Raw genomic sequence first — 25,007 nt, forward strand, 5'->3', positions numbered from 1 at the left:
AAGTGCAATTCCTGTTTTTGCATGAATTTTACACTGTCAATGAGTTATATTACAGCAGAACTTCCAGTGTATTGCTACCTGGTGGGTGTTATACTGGTATAGCCAGACCTTAGTTCACAAGCAGCAGACCTTAATTAAGCATATGGAAAACTATAAAAATTGACCAGGTCAGGGAAAGTCATGGGAATTAGTATAAAAAGAGGCTGATCGAGGGCTCATTTTTGGTACCCCATTCCTCACATGGTGGGGGAATTCATTATTACTGCTGTTTTGAAATGATGTCTTTGTTATTAAGGTCATGGTAAAATGATGATCTTGAAATAAGTTTCTAAAAATAGGTCTGTTAAGTTTCCAACTCTTGGATTATAAACTTAGTTATTTCATGTGACATGTTATTTTATTCCATAGAGATAAAAATTTGGTTTTAACAGGTGACAAAAAGCCTTTTTGAAAGTATTTTGGTGAATTCCTGTTGTGGCTCACTGAGGTAAAAACCCGAACAGTATCCGTGAAAATGTGGGTTCAATTCCTGGCCTCACTCAGGATCTGACATTGCTGCAAGCTGCAGCAGAGGCCACAGTACAGCTCGGATCTGGCGTGGCTGCAGTTGTGGTGTAGGCTAGCAGCTGTGGCTTTGATTCAACCCCTAGCCTGGGAACCTCCATATGCCGCAGGTAAGACCTTAAAAAGAAGAAAAAATACATATTTTTGCAATGATCTGAATCAGAATTAAATTTTGTCAGCCTAAGAGAAAAATACCAAATTAAAAAAAAAATCTTTTGAAAACACTGGATCAAATTTGAGGGCATAAATAATCTTTGGGCAAAAGAGTTTGCTGGCTGTGTAACTGCCTATCAGTGTATTGTATATGCCTTATTGCAAACTGATGACTGTAGGTTTAAGGTAAAGGAAATCGTACAAGATGTATGTACTTAAAAGTACAAGAGATTGATACATTTATGTTTTTAATAGGTAGAAACGAACTTTTGATTAATTGTACATTTTTATGGTACTGATCACAGGGCTCTTCTGAATATTGGGTGATGTGAAAGATACATCACATATTCTTCCTTATTTAGACTGGAGAAAATCAAACCAAGAGCAACTGAGCAATTACATTTATAAACATTCAAGTTTATTTAGTTGAGGTTCTATCAAACCTTCACATGGTTGCATATCTAATCATGACTATAACTGTGCCCTTGCTTAGTAGGAGGTGAGCACCAGTCTCCAGGACCAAAAATAACCAGGGATTTCCTTTGAAAAAACTACTGATTCTCTGGATAGTCCTCCTCCTTTAAGCTTAACAGTCTTGACCCTCTGGTTTATATTAGCATATTTCTAACTTACTGTAATTTTACTGGTGAGCTCACTGATGAATCCTGCAAGATTGGAGAAGGCAGAGGTAGAGATGGCTCAATCCAGTCCAGCTTCCATGATTGATTCTGGCATCCAAGTGAAAATCTGCTGTGACCACTTTCGAATGTGTTAGCTCTCCATTTGGGGAGAACGAAGAGAGTTGTACTTTTTCTTGATGTGGTTTATAAAGTACTGTCAGTAAGGAGTGTTTGAGTTGAAGAGTCATCTGATTCCAGGCCATTTGCGTCCTTTTGTAACTTAAGCTTTGACCTAGAAATTCTTGATGTTACTTCCCAGTATAGGTGCTTGACTCAGTCATCCATACCCTAGGGCTTAGGTGAGAAAAACAGTAAGTTAGCTGAGTTACTAACCTTGGAATATAATAAGTCTGGTTTTAAATGTAAAATCTATAACAAACACAAAATTTTAAAATTGTTTTTGAACTGGTTGTAGTTATATCCCAGTACTGTCTTGTTAGGTTTCCTGATGAAAATAGTACAACTAGGAAAATTCAAAATTGATATATTCCTACAGCATTAGAAGAGGGTACAAAGGTACTGTTTAACACTTGATATGTTGATATATATAGGTTCTTATCATACTTCTTCAAGAACTAACAGTCTTAAACTGCATTCCAATTCTGTACATAGTAAGTACTGCTTTTTAAATGAGCTGTTGATTAACTGACATATTTTTGAATGCTTTTGTGTTCCCAATTAGTTTATAAATGAAAGCCCTCTTTTGCATTGTACAGTTAAAATAACATGTTCTTTTCTCTGAGTAATCTAGTGCATATTCTATATAAAACTGCTAAATGGTGTTGGAAAATACTCAAAACATATTTAAGGTTGACATCCTTCTGAAGAAAAGTGAAATTTGTTTTTTTTCTATGTGATGAAGACTATCATGATTTTTTTAAAAAGAATACTTAAAATAGCATGATAATTCTGTGTATAAATTTGTACTTTTAACAGCAGATCTGGAAGTTTTTTTACTTTTTATTGTCTTAAAATTAGCATTATATGATTCATATTTTAAGGATTCTGTTAAATTAGCATTTTATTTGGATAAAACATAACCAAACTAGCCAGTCTATTTTCTTCCATGCTTAGTTAGAAGTGAGAGGTAGAGGAGTTCCCTTGTGGTGCAGCAGGTTAAGGATCTGGTGTGGTCACTATAGTGTCTTGGGTCACTGCTGTGGCGTGGGTTTGATCCCTGGCCCGAGAACTTCCATATGCCCTGGGTGCAACCAATTAAAAAAAAAAAAGAAAAAGAAAAAGAAGTGGTGGGAGGTAGAGGTCCTTCAAATTCAGCAGGTTAGCAAGCAATCAGCTTAGAATTCTCCTTCTTAGTAGGTGTGATTCTTATTCTCTCAGGTTTTTAATGACTCAGTCACTTGAGATGAAATACTTAGAGTAGCTTTTTCACTTTGGAGTTCCTCAAACTCGATGTTTTCACTAGTTCATAGTGTTGGGAACAGTATTGTGTCCATCACTAAGACCCTTACATATGTCACATTGCCAGAGAAGGCTTAGTGGGTTTTGACTCTAATACAAGTTGGCTTATATCAGCATGAGTTTTGATTTCCCATAATTTCACGTTTTAATCACTCATTATTTGGGTTAAACTGGACTCATTTCAAGTAATTTGCTTTTGTTAAATATGTAATGAGAAGCATAATAATTTGACTTGAGCCATAAAACTCATTTTAATATTAACTTGTATTTATCAAGCTTGTTTTTGTGAAAAAACTAAAACCTAAGTCAGTCTAGATTAAGCCAGTTTAGATGTAATTTGTATTTTAGTGATGGATTGTATCCTAAGACTAGAGCTAAATGGGAAAATATGTTATGTTCTGTTAAAGGAGAGATCAGTGCATTTAAAAACTTAAACTTCCATTATTGTGTTTTCATATTGTAGTGTACAAGCATCATTTGTAGTTTGGCTTTGAGAATTTTTCTGGCATTAAGTTTATAGAAAAATGTATAGAAGATAAACTGTTTGAAGTTTTGGTTATATTTTTATATTTGTAAAGTAAAAGTTTGATTAAAATAGTCACTGTTCTTTTTAAATTTAATTTTATTGTCATTTCAATAAAAAAATTAAAACAATGTCTACGGTTGTGTGTGTGGCTACTAAATAACCTCAGTGGGCCATTAGAAATCCTGCACGGTTCTTTTTCAGTGTTATTGGCCAGGAGCCATTGCATTAGGTAAGGGACAGCTAGCACACTAATAACAAGAGCCTGAAGACCTGGAACAACTGTGTTGCCGTCCCCTCACATTCCTCCATGTGTGTTGGCAGTGGTCTTAGGCAGATTCAGTTTCCTTCAATGTGAAAGGGTCATTGGATTTGCAACCTGAAGACTGGGATTTAGAAGTTATCGCACAATTTTGTTAACCATGTTCCATTTTTGGGGACTCAGTTTCCAAAGAGACTTTAGTTTTTTTTGTTTGTTTTAATCAAACTTACCTGATCATGATGTTCTGTGACACCATTCTTGCTACTTATATAATTAATATTTTGCAGTTTAATTTCATCATCATAATAGAGAGTTTACTCAAAGCATAGTAATATATATGTAATAAAACTGTAGCCTTGAGACTTTACGTCTGAACAAAAGTTGAACAAAACCTGCTAAAGTTACTGCAAAGTTTTTCTGAAAATTTTACTACTTGTATGTTTTATAACAAGTACCAAAGAGCTATGAAAAATTATGAAAGAAAAGCTAAAAATTGAAATGTTCCCCCATTAATTACTTTTTTCCCCTCGAACTTGATTTGGTTATTTTTTACCTTCTGCTAGATTTAGTAATGAAATACATTTGTCTAGCTAATGAAAACACCAGAGTTCCATGGCAACACATTTAGGGCTACTGCATTAGATAATGAATTCAGTTCCTAGGCTGCTGAGAAACTTAAACAAGGACAAAACTACTTAGCCTTACATAGGGGTTAGTGAAAATCATGAATATAGAGGGTTTCAGATATTAAAAAAAATGAAAGTAGCAATGTAGCTAGATATGAATCTTCATAACTTAGATTTGTTTGAAGTGTTTATTTCCTTTTAACAAAGTGAAATCAGAACCCCCATCCCACATCAGTCTCAAGTTATTGGGATAGGGAGCCTACCCAAAGTCATTTATGAATGCAGAAGGCATAAATGGTAATCTGAAATGAAGGTTAGCTTCCATCATGGACTCCATGAATACTTGTCCAAGCTGGACCAGCTTCTTAAAAGTCTGGTTCCTTTGTTTCCCTATCACACTTGGGCCTTGGGACTCAATTGACATCAAGGGTCCCTACGCCTAGGGTCCAGCCTTCCTGGGCACACTAGTATTCATCCCTCTTAAGTTTTGTTTCCCTTCCTGCTCCTATCAAGATATAGGATGCAGTACAAAGAACTAGAAGCATTGGTTAACTTTAGAAGGTGGGTTCTGCCTTTGTGAAAAAAATCCTTTAGGGAACATGTGCAAACATGTAGCTACCTTCTTGGAGTGGGTGAGGACAAAATGTTGGTAGAAAAAACACTAGTTGTCCTAGAAAAATACCTAGACACAAACCTTAAAAAGCTTTAAAAATGCAAATTTAAAATTACCTTATATAGTTAATGTCACCTGTGCTTATATTGAATCTTCAGAAATTTCAGACTTCTAAAAGTTTAATATTAGATTCTATAATCCAAATCAAGTTGAAAGTTGCCATTGAACACAAAATAGGTTTTAACACTTAGAAAGTAGTGATTATCTCAAAATACAAGAATATAGAACTTTGAATTCAACATGGTGGAATATTGTACCTTACTAAGGACAGATCTATTAACAATAGTCTCTGGTGACAGGACAAATTTGCAACTGTATTGTGGCTTGGAGTGAATTTGGATCATTGGATAGTATGGTTTAAAATTAATGGGGAGGCTCAGATAAAGCAGAATTGTTAACATCTGTGGAAAATTACTATCCTTTCAAAATACTATCCTTTCTTTATTTACCAATTAAAAGTTTAGCATTTTGATAAAATGGCTACATGTCAAGAACTGAAGGGAATTGAAAGTCTAATCATACAGACTTTATATAAAAAAGAGAGTGTGTGTAAACACTCATCCTCCCTCCCTGCCAAATGCCAAAGTTGTGTTTCATCACAGGCCTTTTAATTGGATGTTTCTACAAAGGGGGTAGTAATAACATTGAGCTGAGCCATCTTTTATTTATTTTCTAATTCTCAGAATTTTAGAATTAGAATATTAGGCATGAAAGAGACCTTGAACATAATTTTGTCCTTTCCTTTTGAATGTTTGTAAGATTGAACACCTACTCTGCACCAGGTGCTATTACAGGCCTTGGGGATGCAATGAGGAATAAGACCCACAAGGTAACACTTTTTTTTTTGGTCGTGCCTTTTTTTTTTTTTTTTTTTGGTAACAGCCTTAAAGAGCTGTAATTCACATTTCACCATACAAATATAGTTAAGTGATTTTTTGGAAATTCAGAGTTGTGCCACAGTCACAACTGTTGGACATTTTCATCACTTTAAAAAGAAAACCATGTTTAGCTTTTATGCCTCAGTTCCTTCATCTCCCCATCCCTAATTAATTTACTTTCTGTGTCTATGTGTGTTTTGGCCTATTCTGGACATTTCATATAAATGGAATCCACTATGTGGTCATTTGTGTGGCTGCTTTCACTTAGCATGTTTTCAAGGTTTATCCGTGTGGCAGCTGTACCAGCACTTCATTTTCATGGCTGAATAATATTACATGATAGGGCTATCCTTTATTTATGCACTCATCACTTGCTGGACATTAAATGGGTTGTTTCTACTTTTGGCTATTAAGAATATTGTTGCTATTGCCATTTGTGTGCACGTTTTGTGCGGAGGAATGTTTTCATTTCTCTTGGGCATATACCTACCTAGGAATGGAGTTGCTAGGTCAAATGGTCACTCTTTTTAAACTTTTTGCGGAGCTGACAGACCACTTTCCAAAGTAGCTGCACCATCTTACATCCCTGCCTGGTGTATGAGAGCACATTTTTACATCCTGCTACCTCAGGTTCGTTTTAGACTCTGCTAGAGGTTACTGGTAAACAGCAGAAACTTAGCTTTATTTGCGAGAAATTTAAGACAATTGATTTTCTTTCTATAGAGTCAGGGCTTCTCCTATTTCCTAAGCACCATCATCTCTTTCAGCCACCTGGGAAGCTGAGAGACCCAGAGGTGGGGGCGGTCAAGTGGCCAGAGGCGAGTGGCCAGGGTCCCTGCGTCCAGCGGACCTGCGCCACGTGGCCAGGGCTAGACCGCCTGTCGGCGCCGTCAGGCCTGAGTGACGCTTGGGTTCGTCCGGGACCGGTGCCCTGTGCGTCCGCGAAAGAGGCCGAGCTGGGGTGTCGGAGGAGGCTAATGCTGGGTGCTGGGCCTCAGGGCCCGCGCCCAGGGCCTTCGCCAGCCAGGCGGCGGCGCGCCCGCTGGGGGCGGGGGAGTGAGGCCGCGCCCCCGCGACTGTCCCGCCTGCACCCGGCTGGGGGCGGTGGCCCGCCCCTAGCCAGCCGAGGCTCTTCCGCGCCGGCAGGGGCAGCAGCGGGAGCAGCGCGGGGCGGAGCGGCGCGAGCGGCCAGGAGCGGCCCGGCCCGGTCCGGCGCGGCGGCGGCAGCGGCAGCGATAGCGACGCCAGAGCCCGTGGGCACCGTTCGCGAGGCCGCCGGGGCCCGGCCGCACCGCGGGGAGGCCTGGGGGCTGGAGGCCGCCGCTGCCGCCATGCCGCTGCTCTTCCTCGAGCGCTTCCCGTGGCCCAGTCTCCGTACCTACACTGGCCTCAGCGGCCTGGCCCTGCTCGGCACCATCGTCAGCGCCTACCGCGCTCTCAGCCAGCCCGAGGCCGGACCCGGGGCTGGGCCCGCGGAGACGGAGCCGGTAACGGCCCCAGTGCAGCCAGACCCAGCCGCGCTCGTCCGGCCTAGCGTCGGAGGACCCCGGGCCCGCGACGTGGCCCAGTACCTGCTCTCGGACAGCCTTTTCGTGTGGGTGAGCGAGGCTGCCCCGCCCGCCGCGGAGGAGCGGGCCAGAGGGGGGCAGGGGCCGCCATGTCACCCATTATCTGTGGGGGGCGTGGCTGGTGCTAGCGTCCCCTCCCCCCGGGACCCCAGAGTGCTAGGCCCGGGGGGGCGGGGCCCGCCGCCGACGAACTGAGTGAGGGATTGAGGGGCTGGGTGCTTGGGAGGTGGCGGTACGGTCCTGAGTAGGGGCGGCCCCACGGGAGGGTCGACTTTGAACGCTGGGGAAGGCATTTGGGAACCGGGTTGGGGAGGCTCGGGGAGCGGGGCGCGAGGGGACGTGGACGGCCTGGGAGGGGGCGTAGGGGAGGGGGGAGGTGCTGAGGGTGGGGAGTAGAAGTAGTGGCAGAGTTGGGGTTGCTGAGGGACCGCGGGGAGGGAAACTAGCAGACCTCAAACGCAGGTTCACCTGGGAGGCTGGATCCGAGTCTGTTACCCCTGCTGTTTTATTAAATTGTGGAGGAAAGGAAGTTGGAAGGCGTTTCCGACTCAGGCGCAGAAATGTTGTTAGCGGGTTTTAAATTGAGAGAGGGCAGAAACAATTCAGATGTTGAGCATAGGAGAGTTGTAGGCATCTGGGTGTGTTTGGACGTTCTTGTTTGGGGAGAGGTCGTCTCCCACAACTTTTTTTTTTTTTTTTTTTGTTATTTAGTATGTGATTGTCCTTTTTGAGTAGAACAAACACGCAGATACAAGCTGTGCTTCCTTTCCTGCTTCTTGTACCTGGTGATTTCATGACACTTTGATGTCTGAAGGCAGCGAAACATTTGGAGTCGAGAGGTGGCTCTTCGTTTTAACTGAGGATTTCTCCTTTTAGTGATGCACCTTAAAACAAGTTTTCTAGTTTTTCTGCCAGTGTAAGATAAGCAGCATTTAGGGCATAAATGGTTTCACTTACTAGAACAGATAATTTCAGGCGGGCGGATCAACAGTATTTTGGCTAAAGAACTCCTCTTCCACCTTGGCCTTGATGGCCTCATAAAAACCCCACGGTGAGCAGAAAAGTTCCAGGATTGAAATCTGTCGCTTGGATTTGCTGCGCTGCCTTAGGTCTTAAGTCTTGTCTCTTCTTGTAAATTCCCATTTGGGGTTGAGAGTCGGCTGTAAATGACTGAGATTAATATTCCAAATATACAGAATGATATACAACTCACTTTATTATAATTAATCCCACTGTGCTTCATCAGGAAGCAGTGGGATTTATGAACTCTGTGGGTGTGGATTAAGTTTCTTGGTCCTTCTGATGAAACGATAAGTAGAAGGCAGTGAAGGGTGACGTTCCATTCCTCCACAGCTGGGTAAAGCTGAACCTTACAGTATGGAAGAAAGAACTCAACCCACATCTCTTGTTTAATTTCTACTAAATATAGATTAAAATTTTTTTTTTTTTGCATTTCATTTGGCAGGTAAACAACTGAAAGTGATGTGAAGAGTGCTTTTGCTAAATGTTGAGATTTTAATGTAGTCTCTCTTTTTTAATTTTATGGCCACACCTGTGGGATATGGAAGTTCCCAGGCCAGAGATTGAATTAGCAGCAGCTGTAGCAATGCTGGATCTTTTAACCCACTGCACCTGGCTGGGGATCAATCCCGCACCTCTGCAGTGACCAGAGCTGCTGGAGTCAGATTCTTAACCCTCTCGGCCATGGTGGGAGTCCCATAATGTAGTCTTTGACATTTGCATTTTTTTTTTAAGTGTAAGCTATAAATAAGCCTCTGAGAAGGAACGATTATTTATATAACAACTACTAGTATTGTTTAATGACTTCCACCCCCTCCCAGGAGTTTCTTTTCACAAAACTCATGTTCAGATTCCAAGGTTAACACCTTTTCATAAAACATTACATAAAGCCTCTTGATTTTCTGTGAAAATTAGTACTTTTAAGAAACTTTCCTTTTCTTCCTACCTTTTTCAGTAGTGGTCTTGCCTCATGGGAGTTTGTAATTTCTTCCAATCTGTTGATGATTTTTTTCTTTCTCAGTTGATTTTGCTGTTTTTCTTCAATCTTTCCTCTGTGGTTTTCACATTTTGAGCCTGGCCTTCCTTGGTACTTCAGACTCTCCAAGTGTGCATTGTCAGTTCTCTTCATCACCCATTGCTTAGGCTTCTGCTTTAGTTGCCCACTAGAAGTCACAATCTCCAAAGCTTTCCTCTGAGGACAGATAGCATTATTAAGTGACTGTATGGTGCGGTCTTTGTCAGAATGGATCCTTTTCGTACTCTGCCCAAGGAGACTCAGATTCAATTTTTTAAAAACCAAGCAAGGCAAAACAAAAACTGATCTTTCTGCCAGCTGGCAAAGCCTGCTAACTGTAATTTTGCACATTGGAATCTCTAAAACTTACCTTCGTAGAGCGTAGTTTACATTTATGTGGATATTAATGTCACGCCTTCATTTTTATTAATGTTTTAGGTGATTTTAGGCACGTACTGGCTGAGAAACTGATTAGGGAGAGAATGGGGTGTGGGGCGAAGGTCAGATTATGTAAACCTTGCCTGCTCTGCGATGGAGTGTGGATGTTATTTCATGGGCTGTAGGCTTTAAGTGGAGTGAAGAGGAGGAGGAGCTGTTATAATGGGATGATGGTTTTTTTTTTTTTTTCAGGGAACCACCTGTAGCAGCAGGGGGGGAGGATGGCATTGTGTAGAGGGGGAAGAGGCTGGGTGATGTAGGGACCTTTGACTCCTCCCCCCAAGGCGAGTTCTCCAGGTGCCTCTGGCGTGGGCATCGAGAACAGGGTTTTTATACTAACAAATACCCAGATTTGACATGATCATTTGCTTCTTCATGTCTTTCTAGAACTTTCTAAAAAGTTTCATTCCAGATGAGGTTTAATTTTTTATTCATTTCTAGGCTTATTTTACATTGCTCAGATGTCATCTCCATTAAAGTACCTCTTGAGCCATTTTTGAATGGATCATTGTTTTGAATCATTCAGGTGTTTTTGGCTTTTCATCTTCTTTATTCTTACTCATTAGTTTCATTACTTTTGCTTGGTTTTTTTAATGTTCTTTTTTCTTTTTTTTTTAATGGACTTGCTTTTAAAATTGTGGGAGGAGGCCATGGCAAAATGAAGAAATAGAAATATGAAACAAGTCTTAAGGTTTTGATTTGATTATATGCAAATGAAATAGTTTAAATAGAAATGTCAAGGGAAAGCCACCAAAAGCCAAAAATGGATTAAAGTGAAGTAACCCTTGAAAGTAGGGATTGGCAAACTGCAGTGGCCAATAATGTTTTTACATTTTTTAAAGTTTTTTGAAAGGAAGAGTATGTGACAGAGAGCATGTGGTCTGCTGAACCTAAAATACTTACCTTTTTTTTTTTTTTTCCCCATCAGAGTCACATGGAAGTTGCCAGGCTAGGGGTCGAATCAGAGCTGCAGCTGCCAGCCTATACCACAGCCATAGCAATGTGGGATCTGAGCGGTATCTGCCACCTGCACCACAGCTCATGGCAACACTGGGTCCTTAGTCAACTGGGTAAGGCCAGGGATGGAACCCACACCCTCATGGATACTAGTTGGCTTCTTAACCCACTGAGCCACAATGGAAACTCCAAATATTTACTTTCTGGTAGTCCACTAGAAAAAAAGTTTGTCTTCTGCTTTAAAGAGCCCATCTTCACATAATTATATAATTTGAGAACTGCAAGTAATTAACTAGATTTGAGTCTTTATAAGATGAATATTCCAAAGAAGATTAAAGAAAAATGTTAGCTCCAGAGATGTTGGGGCAGCTGAAGAGAAAGGCTAAACTTGTAAATAATAGGTAGCGAAACAACTTAAAAATGTAGGAAAAATCTTCAAAGTGAGGGGAAAGGAGATTGCTGTTTGATTGCTTGCTAGATGTGTGCCTCGTGCTTTGTGTACATAGTCTCATTTATTTCCCTGATGTAGTGAAATGAGGAACACAGTCATCAGTGTAGTGAGGAGGAGGGTGTATCTTTGTGCGGTTAGCATTGTATACTCGTCACTGGGAGCCTGCAGAAGAGTAACATTCCAGCTATCCTTTAAAGGGAGGCAGCTGATAAAAGGTGTGTGTGTTGGGGGGGTGTAATTAGTGCTGGTGGTAAGTAGGACACTGAATAATATCCATATTGATCATATCCTTGGAAAAGGAACAGTTCCTGGTAGTTGAACCACATTTTGTCACAAGGTCATAAATAATGCCCCATTAGTGGCCAGCATCTTACTGGATCAGAAATACCTCCAAGGTCACACAGTGATAACTGTGGCTAAGCCTTTTGTTATCGCCCTCTTCTCTTCCTTGCAGGCCAAGTTATGTCATAGCTTAGTTTCTGTTTTCTGGAGTAGAATAGGAGAACCATTCCAGGAGAGAAGGTTTCTTATGGGGCCTTTGAGTAACAGGATTTACTTTAAGCTTGATTAAGTAGGGTTCCTTGGGTCACTACTACGTGGCCTGTTCTGTTAAGGCTGCTCAGGGACAAGCAAAACTTGTTTTTGTCTTATGTAGACAAGAGAAAATAAGGCATTTGGCGAAATATTTTTCCATGGTAGAAGTAGTGTATGTTCTCAGAGGCTAAGTTGTGACTCAGGCTACCCACTTTTGGTTTGTTACTCATCCATCTCCCATGTTATGATGAGAAATGTAGTGTGGAGCTTCAGAACTCGTCAGGTTAGTTTAAAAGATTCTAAACTTTACAAAAATTAATTGAAAAATCAATCATGCATGCTTATGTTATAAAAGTCAAAAGGCGCATAAGTGATAAACAATGACAAGTAATCTCCCTCTCGCTGCTACTACTTCTCGCCCCCTAAAGCGGCCGTTACCAGGTTCTCGTAGTCAGTGCTGGCATTAAGTAGAAGACTAAGATATCCCCAGGTTGATCAAGTCCTTGACATAGTTCCTATCCTATACATATTATGCAAATGTATGTAGTGTGTATACATATTCTTTTTTGCACGGAAGGTTTTCGCACTGCCTTTTTTTTTTTCTTCCCCCAGTGAACAAGTTATCTTGAAGGTTCTATATAACACTAGTAAATGTCAAACTGCTGAGTTAGTTTTCCTGGCTTCATTGTATTCCACTGAATGGCTGTTTTACAGTTTATTGAACTAGTCTCCCGGCTGGACATTTAATTGTTTTCCATTTTTCTGCTATTATAAACAGTGCTCTAGTGAACCCCTTATACTTAGATTTACTTACATTTAAGTTTGGATTCTGCCCACAAGGAAATGCTAGTTGGCTGTGTTCAGCAGGTAAAATGAGGTTTATGCTTTTACTGTGGTCTTCAAGGATAAAGTTCAGATTCGGCTTGCTGGAAGTGAGTCTCCTTTTGATTATTGGAAGTGAGGAGGTTCTATCGATTTAAATATGAGTTGAAGTATTTCTGTAAGAATATCACTAGTGACTTAGTGGGATCTGATTTGGGACTTGCTTCTAAATGAGGAATGCCATGGAGTTCCCGCTGTGGCTCAACAGAAGCGATTCTGACTAGTATCCATGAGGGTGCACAGTTGTTCCCTCGCCTCGCTCAGTGGATTGGGGATCCGGCGTTGCCATGAGCTCTGGTGTAGGTCGCAGACATAGCTCAGATCCTTTGTTGCTACGGCTGTGGCTTAAGCTGGTAGCCGCAGCTCTCAGTAGCGTGGGAACTTCCCAATGCCGTGGGTGAGGCCCTAAAGAGAAAAAGAAAGAAGGATGCCACAGTTATGTTTCTTTCAGTATTTGCAGTTTTTCAAGCCTTTGTGGGTTTTAAAATTGAGAATTTACCATATCTTTATTGGAACTACAGTATATGTAAATTAAGACAGTTTTAGACTTACGTAAGATATGTAAAATTAAGACAGACTCAAATAGAATAGTTATCAATAATTATTGAGGTGTTTTTAAATACACTTTATTCATGATCCTAAAATGATTTTCGGTTGCTTCCAATCCTGAGCTTTCCCTTTCATAAAAAGTTCACAAAAGGTTCTTTTTACATAAAACTCCTCTGTAATATCAGTTTACTTTTTCGAGCAAAGAAGTAAACTTAGCTGTGCTAATTTTTAAATCTTCCATTTAAATTAAAATAGAAAATGGGGAGTTCCCCTTGTGGCACAGCGGAAACCAATCCGACTAGTATCCATGAGGATGCGGGTTCCATCCCTGGCCTCGTTCAGTGGATTGGGAATCCAGCTGTGGTAGAGACTGCAGATGCAGCTCAGATCCCACGTTACTTTGGCTGTGGTGTAGGCTGGCAGTTGTAATTTCAGTTCGACCCCTAGCCTGGGAACTAGCATGTGCCTGGAGTGTGGCCCTAAAAAGCAAAAAAAAAAAGAAAGTGGTTATCTACGGGTGATGGGATTATGAAGGGGTTTTGCTTTTTTTTTTTTGGTAAATCAAGGGTACAAAATTTTTATACCTTTTTTTTTTTTTTTTGGTCTTTCTGCTATTTCTTGGGCCGCTCCTGCAGCATATGGAGGTTCCCAGGCTAGGGGTTGAATCAGAGCTGTAGCTGCCGGCCTACGCCAGAGCCACGACAACGCGGGATCCTTAGCCCACTGAGCAAGGCCAGGGATCGAACCTGCAACCTCATGGTTCCTAGTCGGATTCGTTAACCACTGCGCCACGACAGGAACTCCTATACCTTATTTTTGAACTTAAAAACATTAAAAAATTAACTGAGAAATTAATACTTTTGTAACGCAAGATATATGAGAATGCGGTTTAGATAAATGACTAAATGACCCTAAATTTGATTTCTCCTTTGTTGTACTCACAGCAGCTGGCGTGGTCTGTTAGATGCTTCCCATGTTCTGGGTCCTATAAATTCTAAAAGCTCTTTGAGTGTAGGGTGCAGATCGCACTCATTTCTCTTAACCTCCCACATGCCTTGAACAAATTGATACTAAATGTGTTGAATTGACTTATTTCATATGCCTATCTATACAAACAGGGAATCTTTTTTTTTTTTTTTCCTATCTTAGGCCCACACCTGTGGCATATGGATGTTCCCAGGCTAGAGGTCCAGTTGGAGCTGTAGCCACCAGCCTATGCCACAGCCACTTCAGATCTGAGCTGCGTCTGCGACCTACACCACAGCTCACAGCAACGCCGGATCCTTAACCCACTGAGTGACACCAGGGATCGAACCCTCATCCTTAGGTCTCCTACTCGGGTTCATTAGCCACTGAGCCACGAAGGGAACTCCAAACAGGGAACATTTAAAAAAAATTGTGTTGTGGCGTTCCCATTGTATCTCAGCAGGTTAAGAACTCTACTAGTATCTGTGAGGATAAGGGTTTGATCCCTGGCCTCACTCAGTGGATTAAGGATCCAGTGTTGCTGTGAGTTGTGGCATAGGTTGCAGAGGAGGCTTGGATCTGGCATGGCTGTGGCTGTGGTATAGATTGGCAGCTGCAGTTCTGATTCAGCCCCTAGCCCAGGAACTTCCATATGCTGCAGGTGTGGCCATAAAAAGAAAAAAAAAAAAAAACTGTGTTGTAATTAGTCTGGGGATGTTTGGCTGATTTTAAAAATCCTGTTCAGCTGAGAGAAGTGGAATGAGGGATTGGGATTGTGGTTTTGTTTTATAACTTTTTTTCTTAACATGAGTGGGGTTCCTGTGGACTGGTTTAGAGTACAATGAAAATGAGCCTTTTAAACATCTGTTTCATCTACTTTAAAATTTAGTTTTCTGTACTGTTTATCGAAATGTTTTGAATAGGGCTGTCCCACAGGTAGTTATAGTTAGGAAAGTAGGATGTTTTAGGTAATTAACTTGGGTTTTTTCCTGGTTATTTGAAGGATTTAATCACCAGAAGAGTTGTTTTTCAGCAGAACTAATTTTTTTTCTTGAATTTTTTTTTTTTTTTTAAATAGGGCAGCACCTGCAGCATATGGAGGGTCTCAGGCTAGGGATCGAATTGTTGCTGCAGCTGTCGGTCTATGCCACAGCAACACCAGATCCGAGCTGGGGGCAATGCGGGATCCTTAACCTGCTGAGTGGGGCCAGATATCGAACCTGCATCCTCATGGATGCTAATCTGGTTTGTTACTGCTGAGCCACAATGGGAACTCCAGTAGAACTATTTACTGTTGTTTCAGTTCTTTTAAAAATATATCACAGGAGTTCTCGTCAGTGGCTCAGTGGTTAAAAACCCAACTAGTATCCATGAGGACTTGGGTTTGATCCTGCCCTCGATCAGTGGGTTAAGGATCCCGTGTTGCCGTGAGCTGTGGTGTAGGCCACAGACACGGCTCGGATCTTGCGTGGCTGTGACTGAGGTATAGGTCAGCGTCTGTAGCTCTGATTCAGCGCCTAGCCTGAGAACCTCCATATGCTGTGGGTTCGACCCTGAAAAGACTAATAATAATAATAATAATAAAAATATATCACATACTTCCTTGTTCCACTAACAAGATGGATATAACTAAACATAATTTAATCTTTTGTAATGAATCAGGGCTGCCATTCATTACCTGTAATGCATCAGGGCTGCCAAAGGGCTGGATGGTGTGAAGTACTGAGGGGAACTGAGGGAAGAGATCTTAGGGAGTTTGCTTCTTCTATTACTCTCTTCCATCATCTTCCTTTATTTACTTGTTTTAAAAATATCATTTGCTTCTTTTAAAAGTAGAAGGAAGAATGACCTGGGAAGAGGAATAGAGCCACCTTCCTGTAAACTTAGTGAATAAAAAAATTGAAGCCGCCTTTATGTTGTTGGTGTTCATTTTTATTTGCTTTTAATAAAAGGCCTCTTTACCATCTTCATCAAGATCCTTTTGGCTTTTTTGGGTCGGGGTACTTTAAAAATCACTTGAGCATCAGTAATGTGATGTGCCACACTCATCTTTTGAGTCAGGGGCAGCCCATGTTTTCATTTTGTAAGCACTGGATTTGTTGTTTAGCTGCAAGGAGATTTTTTTTTTTTGGCCGCCCGGCCTATGGAAGTTCCCTGGCCAGGGATCGAACCTGTGCCACAGCAGCAATCCCAGCTGCTGTAGTGACAATGCTGGATCAAAATTTGCTGCTCCACACAGGAACTCCTGAGATGCATTTCTTAATTACTAAGAAAAAGAAAGTTTCCCATTGCCTTGTGAAGAAGGCCTTGCTTTTGCATTGGTGTCTCATGGTTGCCTTTCAGTTCTCAGTCCCTCCGGTCAGTTTTCTTCCTCCTCTTCACTGCTTTCTTGAGTCCACTCCCCTCTAATACCTGAGAACCTTTTCTTTATGACGTTTATGGTTCAATACCAACTGTAGATATTTTTTGTCCCATTGCAGTACATTTGAAAAAAAAAATATTTTTTGGTTGTCAGTTCCTAATGGTTTTGTGACTTTTTTTGTGACCATCCATCCTCCTCTCACATCTCTTTTTTTTTTTTTTTTTGAAAGGGCAAGGCCGGGCAGGATGTTTAGGTGCCGGACATTACACCTTGTTCATGATAACTTCATTTTCCAGAATAATTTTCTTCTAGACTATCAAAATCTTATAGGAAATGATGTACCTAGGTGCTACCTATGGTTTTTTTTTTTAAGGTGCATACAGTTTTATACATACACTACAAAGTTTACACACAATTCAGTTGGACTGAAGGGAAGCTGGCTTGCTGGAGGGTACATGTTGGGACAAGGCTCTGAATTAACTGGTAGGCTGGTACCTCTCTTCCTCACTCCTCATCCTTATCTTACCACCAGTAAAAGTGTCCTTTCATATATTTATCTTGTGCTGGTAGAAAACTGGAATGGCTCAGTCATTAGAAACAGTGGCTGAGGAGTTCCCGTCGTGGCGCAGTGGAAACAAATCCAACTAGTATCCATGAGGATGCAGGTTCAATCCCTGGCCTTGATCAGTGGGTTAAGGATCCGGTGTTGCCGTGAGCTGTGGTGTAGGTGGCAGATGCGGCTGGGATCTGGCGTTGCTGTGGCCGTGACGTCGTAGGCCAGTGGCTACAGCTCCAATTTGACCCCTAGCCTGGGAACCTCCATATGCCATGAGTGCGGCCCCAAAAAGACAAAAAAAAAAAAAAAGAAAGAAACAGTGGCTGAATTCCTAACATAAACTTTTTTTAGAGTTTCTTTTATTTTTCAACAGGAGGAAATAAACTTCCTTTCTTTGGTTTGTGTGCAGGTTCTGGTAAATACTGCTTGCTGTGTTTTGATGTTGGTGGCTAAGCTAATCCAGTGTATTGTGTTTGGCCCTCTTCGAGTGAGTGAAAGACAGGTAAGTCCAGACAGCAACAATGAATTCTTGCAAACAGATTTTTATTTGTACGAGTTTTGTTTGTTTGTTTTGGGCTATACCGGTGGCATATGGAAGTTCCCAGACCAGGGATTGAAACTGCACCACAGTTGTAGCAATGCCAGATCCTTAACCTTCTGTGCCACAAAGGGAACTTCCTCTTGCAAACAGTTTTTGTTTTTTAAAGTTTGATACAATTTCACACTTAAAGAAAACTTGCACAGGTACTGTGAGGAACTCTTGTATAGACTTTATTCAGATTCAGAGTTGTTAACACTTTTCTCCATTTGCTTTAACATTCACCTTTTACTTACATATACATGTTTTTTTCTGATCCATTTGAAAGTAAACTGTGACCATCATGCTCATTTACCCTCAAATAGTTCAGGATGTATTTTCTAAGAGCAAGGACATTTTCTTACATAACCATAGCACAATGATAAAAATCAGGAAATTCAGCATTGATAAAATACTTTATGTAATCTACAGTGTGTATTCAGTGAAGCTAAGTTGTCCCAATATTGTTCTTTGTAGTCATTTCCCTGTGATTTTATGAGGTAATTTTTTTTTTTTTTTGGTCTGTTTGTCTTTGTTGTTGTTGTTGTTGTTGTTGCTATTTCTTGGGCCGCTCCTGTGGCATATGGAGGTTCCCAGGCTAGGGGTTGAATCGGAGCTGTAGCCACCGGCCTACGCCAGAGCCACAGCAACTCGGGATCCGAGCCGCGTCTGCAACCTACACCACAGCTCACGGCAACGCTGGATCGTTAACCCACTGAGCAAGGGCAGGGACCGAACCCGCAACCTCATGGTTCCTAGTCGGATTCGTTAACCACTGCGCCACGACGGGAACTCCCTATGAGGTAATTTTAAAAGAAGCTCTGATTTGTTTTAGTTTGAATAATCATATATGGCATTCTTTAGAACATGGGTTCATTTCCAAAGGAGTTTAATCAGAGATTTTAGTTTATCCCTTTGGAAAAGTATATTAAGATTCATCATTCTACAAGCAGTGTTGAGATGAGATAGTCTGACATTTAAACATTATTCTCAGAAAGTATATATGAGGAAGACATGTTTGCTTGCTTTTTTTTTTTTTTTGTCTTTTTGCCATTTCTTGGGCCGCTCCTGTGGCATATGGAGGTTCCCAGACTAGGGGTCCAATTGGAGCTATAGCCGCCTGCCTATGCTAGAGCCACAGCCACTCGGGATCCAAGCCGCATCTGCAACCTACACCACAGCTCACGGCAACGCCGGATCCTTAACCCACTGAGCAAGGCCAGGGATCAAACCTGCAACCTCATGGTTCCTAGTTGGATTTGTTAACCACTGCGCCACGACGGGAACTCCAAGACATGCTTTCATTAAAGAATTATGCCACAAGCATACTGTGCAGATTGGCATTTCCCTGAGGATTTTAGTGGATAGAGTGTGGAATCGTGTTTCAAAGTAAGAATTCTGATTCAGCCTTTAAAACAATAACATATGAACAGAACTGTATTGTACTTTATTTATCTTATCCCAGTGGTAAGACACAGGAACCTATTACATTAAAAGTACAACAGTGGCTTCACCCCTTGCCTATCTCAGATCTCTTGAAAATATAAGCTGAGAGTTTTAGTCAAATCAGTTTAGAGTTGAAATGCAGTTACTGTGTGGTTGCACCCTTGGATGCTGTTATGAGCAGAGCTGTCTTCCCAGAAATTTTTCATTAATGAGTATGGAGCACTTTCTCCAAAATATCAATTCCTGAGGTGGTCTGGATGGGATCAGTAGAAAATAGAGGGTGGTTTTTTTTTTTGTTGTTGTTGTTGTTGTTTTTGGTAAGTTACGGGTTTTTTTGTGCTTCTTTTGTTTTCAAGGAAAACTTTTGACTTGTGGGTCAAGCCTGGCAAGACATCTAATTGCTGGTGGATTGATCTGGCCCCACTTGGCCTTATATACTACTTTCTTTTTTCTAAAATGTTATATTTCAGTTCTAAATTTACAGGAAATATAATCATGGAGTATTACAGAGGTTTTTAAAAATACCTGGAGGTAATCATAATGGGTACATTTGTTATTCAACTCTACTTTCAGTTTTTTCAGTATATATCGGGTCTTTCATATTGTTCCGTGATGATCATTTTTGACCAGTGTCACCCAGTAGCATTTATTAAGCACTGTTTTGAGTTAGAACTCTACAGAATTGACACGGGTTTGCTTAAAGTTCAAGAAATACAATGATACTAGGGGCAAAGACATTGAGTATCTAAAATGGAACAATTATTAAACTGTTAAGGGGTGGTTTAGAACAAGGATTTTTTTTTTTTAATGCGCTTAGTGCCCACTATGGCACTTATCTAACCATTGTATGTATGTTAACTTAGTTCTCCCAATGGTTATATAAGGTACATGATATTGTTACAAGACCCAACTTGGGAGTTCCCATTGTGACTTAACGGGTTATGAACCTGACTAGTATCCATGAGGGTGTGTGTTCGATCCCTGGCCTCACTCAGTGGGTTAAAGATCAAGCGATTTGTGGCATAGGTTGAAAATGTGGCTCAGATCTTGCATTGCTGTGGTGTAGGCTGGCAGCTGTAGCTCAAAAAAAAAAAAAAAAAAAAAGACCCATCTTGTAGATGGGGAAACCAAAGCACAGGGAACAGGGATGTTAAGTGACTTGTCCAAAGCCACACAGCAAATAGATGGTGGAGCGAAGGTTCAGAATCAGGGTACAAAATGTTCTAGGTTTACCTCAAGCTTTCTTGCCTGAGATCTGGAAACAGACATTCACCAAGGATTCCTGGTTTGTTCTATTCTCTGAACAAAGGATGTATAGTCAGAGTACAGTGTTTTAAAGTTCTCAAAATAATTCTTTAAGTAGTCATGTTATCAGTTTGTTCCACATGTAGGCTCAATTATTTCTGTTTTTATTCTGCATTTAATTTCTTTTATTTCTGTTTTTATTCAATTTTGCTTTTCTTTCTGTTTTAAGTTTTCGAATTTGCGAAACATTTACATGGTTCAAAAGTATTTATGAAAGTATACCTGGAGTTCCCATTGTAGTACAGTGGGTTAAGATCTGTCTGCAGCAGCTCTCATTGCTGCAGAGGCAGTGGTCCCCAGCTTGGCACAGTTCATTAAAGGATCTGGTGTTCCCACAGCTGTGGTTCGGATTCAGCCCCTGGTCTGGGAACTTCCATATGCCAAGGGTATGACCATTACAAAATAAAGTATACTTAGGAGCCATGTTTTCATCCTTATCCTCTGCACTCCCACAGATAGCTTGATTATAGTAATATTTTAATATCTATTGGCTTGATGCCCCTCATTGCCCTTTTTTTCTCCCAAGATAGTAAAGATTTTTAAAACTGGCAGGCTCAGTGGGTTAAGGATCCAGCATTGTCACTGCTGTGGTGCAGGTTGGATCCCAGGCCTTGGAACTTCCACATGTCGCAGTCATGGCCAAAAAACCAAGTAAACAAACAAACAAAATAGGAAAAACCCCAAAACCTGGACATTCTCATTGTACAGTGAAGTAGATATGTGATAGTGTACAATTATATAGCTTCTTTGGAAATAAGGTGGGTGTTACGTACTAGAAATCACAACATTTGTAGCCTTTGATTCTGTAATGCTGAGAAAAATAGAAACTCCCACAGAGAGATTCATTACAACATTTTCCAAATGGTGAAAAATTAAAAACGTTTCACTGTCCCCCTGTAAATAAGTGGTCTCTTCAGTAAAGTTCTCACAATATAAGTGAAATAAAACTGTGCAAAAATCAATGTTGTACATTTAGGAAGAAAAATGCGTTAAAATGTTAAGGCATCATTTTTGTTTTATTTGTACTTTTTCATGTTATTGATAATGGCTGGCAAATGAGCATATGTTATTTTTGAATCTTGAAGGATGTTAAAAAAAAAAAAGAATATCTAATCTTTTGTTTAAGAATCCTGAGAGCAGAAGTATTAAAAGTGATACTTGTAACTCTCACCATTCTTTTTTATTTTGTGTTGGAAGTATATATATTAATAATACGTAAGGTATTAAATTAACATCACTCCCACCCACCTTTTTTATTCCTTTTTGGCCACCCTGTGTCATGTGGAGTTCCTGGGCCAGGGATCAGATCTGAAGTGCAGTTGTGACTTATACTGCAGCTGTTGCGACAGTGCTGGATCCTTTAACCCACTGTGTCAGGCTGGGGATGGAACCTGCTTCTTGAGGCTGAAGAGACGCCACTGATCCCATTGTGCCACAGTGGAAATTCATATCATTCCTCCCCCCTTTTTTTTAGGGCCGCACGTGGCATATGGAAGTTCCCAGGCTAGGGGATGAATCAGAGCTGCAGCTTGGGATCCTAACCTACTAAGCGAGGCCAGGGAATGAACCTTTCTCCTCTTGGATACTAGTTGGGTTAGTAACCTGCTGAGCTACAACAGGAATTCCCTATCACTACCCTCCCCCAAGCTTTTTTTGTCTTTTTAGGGCTGTACCTGCAGCATGTGGAGGTTCTCAGGTTAAGGGTCTAATCCAAGCTGTCGCTGCTGGCCTACACCACAGCCACAGCAATGTGGGATATGAGCCGCATCTGCGACCTCCGCTACAGCTCCCGGCAATGCTGGATCCTTAACCCACTGAGCAAGGCCAGGGATTGAGCCTGCATCCTCATGGATGCTAGTCAGATTCATTTCTCCTGAACCACTATGAGAACTCCCTTATCACTCCCTTTTTAGCGGCTAAAGTTTCATAACTGACTGAGGAATTCAACCCAAAGTCTACATATTACGCTCTAGGTTTTTTACCTTTATTCTTCAGAGGGCTCATTTTATTCTTTGCTTTCTATTTTCTTGTGGACAGTTGTTAGAAAGATGAGTATAGAATATTTTCTCCTTAAAAGCCACTTTTTGTTATGTTCCATCTCTTAAATGAGTTAGGTGTAATGGTACTCACCTTTATAAATATTTTTCTTTTTAGCACCTCAAAGACAAGTTTTGGAATTTTATTTTCTACAAGTTCATTTTCATTTTTGGTGTGCTGAATGTCCAGACAGTGGAAGAAGTGGTCATGTGGTGCCTCTGGTTTGCTGGACTGGTATTTCTGCATCTGATGGTTCAGCTCTGCAAGGACCGGTTTGAATATGTGAGTTTTATAGCCAAGCTCTTTGCCTGCTTAGTCACCCATTCGCCAGGTTTGTATTGTGTAAAATGAGTGAGTCGTGACATGGATGTGCAGGGTAGTTCTCCAGGGCAAGGCTCCTGGACGAGGTACCTACTCCCTGTTCTTAGGGAACTTTAGGCAGCAGCCAAGGAGTGCAGGATCAGTGGCCCCTAGGGAGGTGTCGTTCCTCCCCGGAAGTCTTACATCGCCGCCCACCTGGGGCAGTTCACCTACACACACTGTTTTGATCACAGCACAGGGAAACCTTAATATGTAAACTGAAAAACTGCTCTCTTCCAAATGTTTTCTGTTCTGATCTCCTTCCACTTCCCCCCTTATTAGTCTGATTCTTGGAGTTCTTCTTTCTGACTAGTTAACATTATTTCTTTTCTTTTTTTGTCTTTTATCAGGGCCGCACTCTTGGCACGTGGAGGTTCCCAGGCTACGCCACAGCCACAGCCACGTGGGATCCGAGCCACATCTGCAACATACATACACCACAGCTCACGGCAATGCCAGATTTTTAACCCACTGAGCGAGGCCAGGGATCGAACCATCCCTCCTCCTCATGGATGCTAGTCAGATTCATTAACCACTGAACCACGATGGAAACTCCAATTAACATTATTTCCAGCCCTGGGCAAGGACTGCATTAGCCCCCATGGCTTCATTGGTCCCTCAAGAAGAAGTTCCCTTTTCCACCTGGTACAAGATCTGCCTCAACTTCAGATCAGAGTTATGCAGGTGAATCCTCATAAGATTAGTTAGTGCTTCCGAATTAAGCTCCTGGTTCCTGGGTAAATGGGCACCTGCAGTCCTCCAGGAGTTCAGTTAAACCCACTCTGCTACCCTGTTTGCCCCTTTTCTTACCCAGTCTTCCTGGACTAGGTGGTCCTTGTACCTCTGTGTGAGTTAACCTCAGTCTCAAAAGGCATTAAGCTGTTTCATCCCCCATCCTGGGTCATGAACTGGAGTTTCTAACCTCCCTAACTAGTGTGGTATCTACACCTTCCTGCTCAGGAGTCACAGCTCCTGCCCTTCTTTTCCATGCTGTTCCCTCTCCTTGTATACTAATAGTATTATGATAGTAGTAAAACCACGCCTAGATTACATTTTAGTTGTCTTACCTGTGAACAGGCAAGGAAAGTCCTCCCAAGTGATTTAAGAGCAAGATTGAGAACGCAACAGAACATGGTGCTGTCCTGAGTCCTGTTGATGCTGGCAGGGAGAATTACCTACTTCTGGTAGATTACTTTTAGAGGCTTATAATCCCTCTGGGAGGAAGATACTTGAGAATTTAAGATGAAAATATAATGTGTATTGTTTTGTAAATTAAATGATACAGACCTCAAAATATCAGCTTATATTCGTATTTGGGTTGGTTGGAGAATTTTGACCATCTGATAGAGGAATGTTTTCTATCCTTGCATTTGGCCATGCGGCTAAACGTGGACCTCCAAGCAAAGACACCAAGATTAACCTTGAGTTTCCCAGTCGGATTTAACACTCCCATCCAGAGGAATGAGCTTCCTTCTCCTGTTTTGTACTTTCAGCTTTCCTTTTCTCCTACCACACCGATGAGCAGCCATGGTCGAGTTCTGTCTCTGCTGATCGCTATGCTGCTTTCCTGCTGTGGGTTAGCAGTTGTCTGTTGTGTCACAGGCTACACCCACGGGATGCACACATTGGCTTTCATGGCTGCAGAGGTAAGTTACATACACAGGCTTTTCTGATTATGTTCCTGTATATTTTAAAGGGAGCTAGAGGATTATTTTAACCCATGATGGATATCTGGTCTTTTATTTTTTTATTTTATTTTTATTTTTTTGTCTTTTCTAGGGCTGCACCCATGGCATATGGAGGTTTCCAGGCTAGGGGTCTAATTGGAGCTGCAGCTGCCAGCCTATGCCACAGCCATAGCAACTTGGGGTCCATGCCGCGTCTGCGACCTACACCACAGCTCACGGCAACGCCAGATCCTTAACCCACTGAGCGAAGCCAGGAATCAAACCAGAAACCTCATGGTTCCTAGTTGGATTCGTTAACCACCGAGCCATGATGGGAACTCTTGGTCTTTCATTTTAAAAAGCATTTTTTTTTTAGTTCCTTCATTTTGATTGGGTATTGATACTCAGTGTGCTTTTATGTATGTTATTTCATGTAGTCCTTGTACAACCTAACAAAAAGTACACTTGACTCTTGAACAGTGTGGGCTTGAACTGTGCAGGTCTACTTATATGTGGATATTTTTCAGTAGTAAATACTA

The 25,007-nt window shown here is 41.3% G+C and overlaps 1 protein-coding gene across 1 annotated transcript in view; it reads left to right on the top strand.

Moving 5' to 3' along the window:
- Positions 1-6,899: 6,899 nt before the first annotated feature.
- Positions 6,900-25,007, top strand: part of AMFR (autocrine motility factor receptor) — a 46,306-nt gene continuing 28,198 nt past the window's right edge. Inside the window, exons 1-4 of the mRNA XM_047789524.1 lie at positions 6,900-7,376; positions 17,486-17,578; positions 22,559-22,723; positions 24,295-24,447. Coding sequence (XP_047645480.1) covers positions 7,110-7,376; positions 17,486-17,578; positions 22,559-22,723; positions 24,295-24,447 — 678 coding nt within the window. The 5' untranslated portion in view covers positions 6,900-7,109. The remainder of the gene's footprint in view (positions 7,377-17,485; positions 17,579-22,558; positions 22,724-24,294; positions 24,448-25,007) is intronic.

Source organism: Phacochoerus africanus, chromosome 8, assembly GCF_016906955.1.
Source record: "Phacochoerus africanus isolate WHEZ1 chromosome 8, ROS_Pafr_v1, whole genome shotgun sequence".
NCBI lineage: Eukaryota > Metazoa > Chordata > Mammalia > Artiodactyla > Suidae > Phacochoerus > Phacochoerus africanus.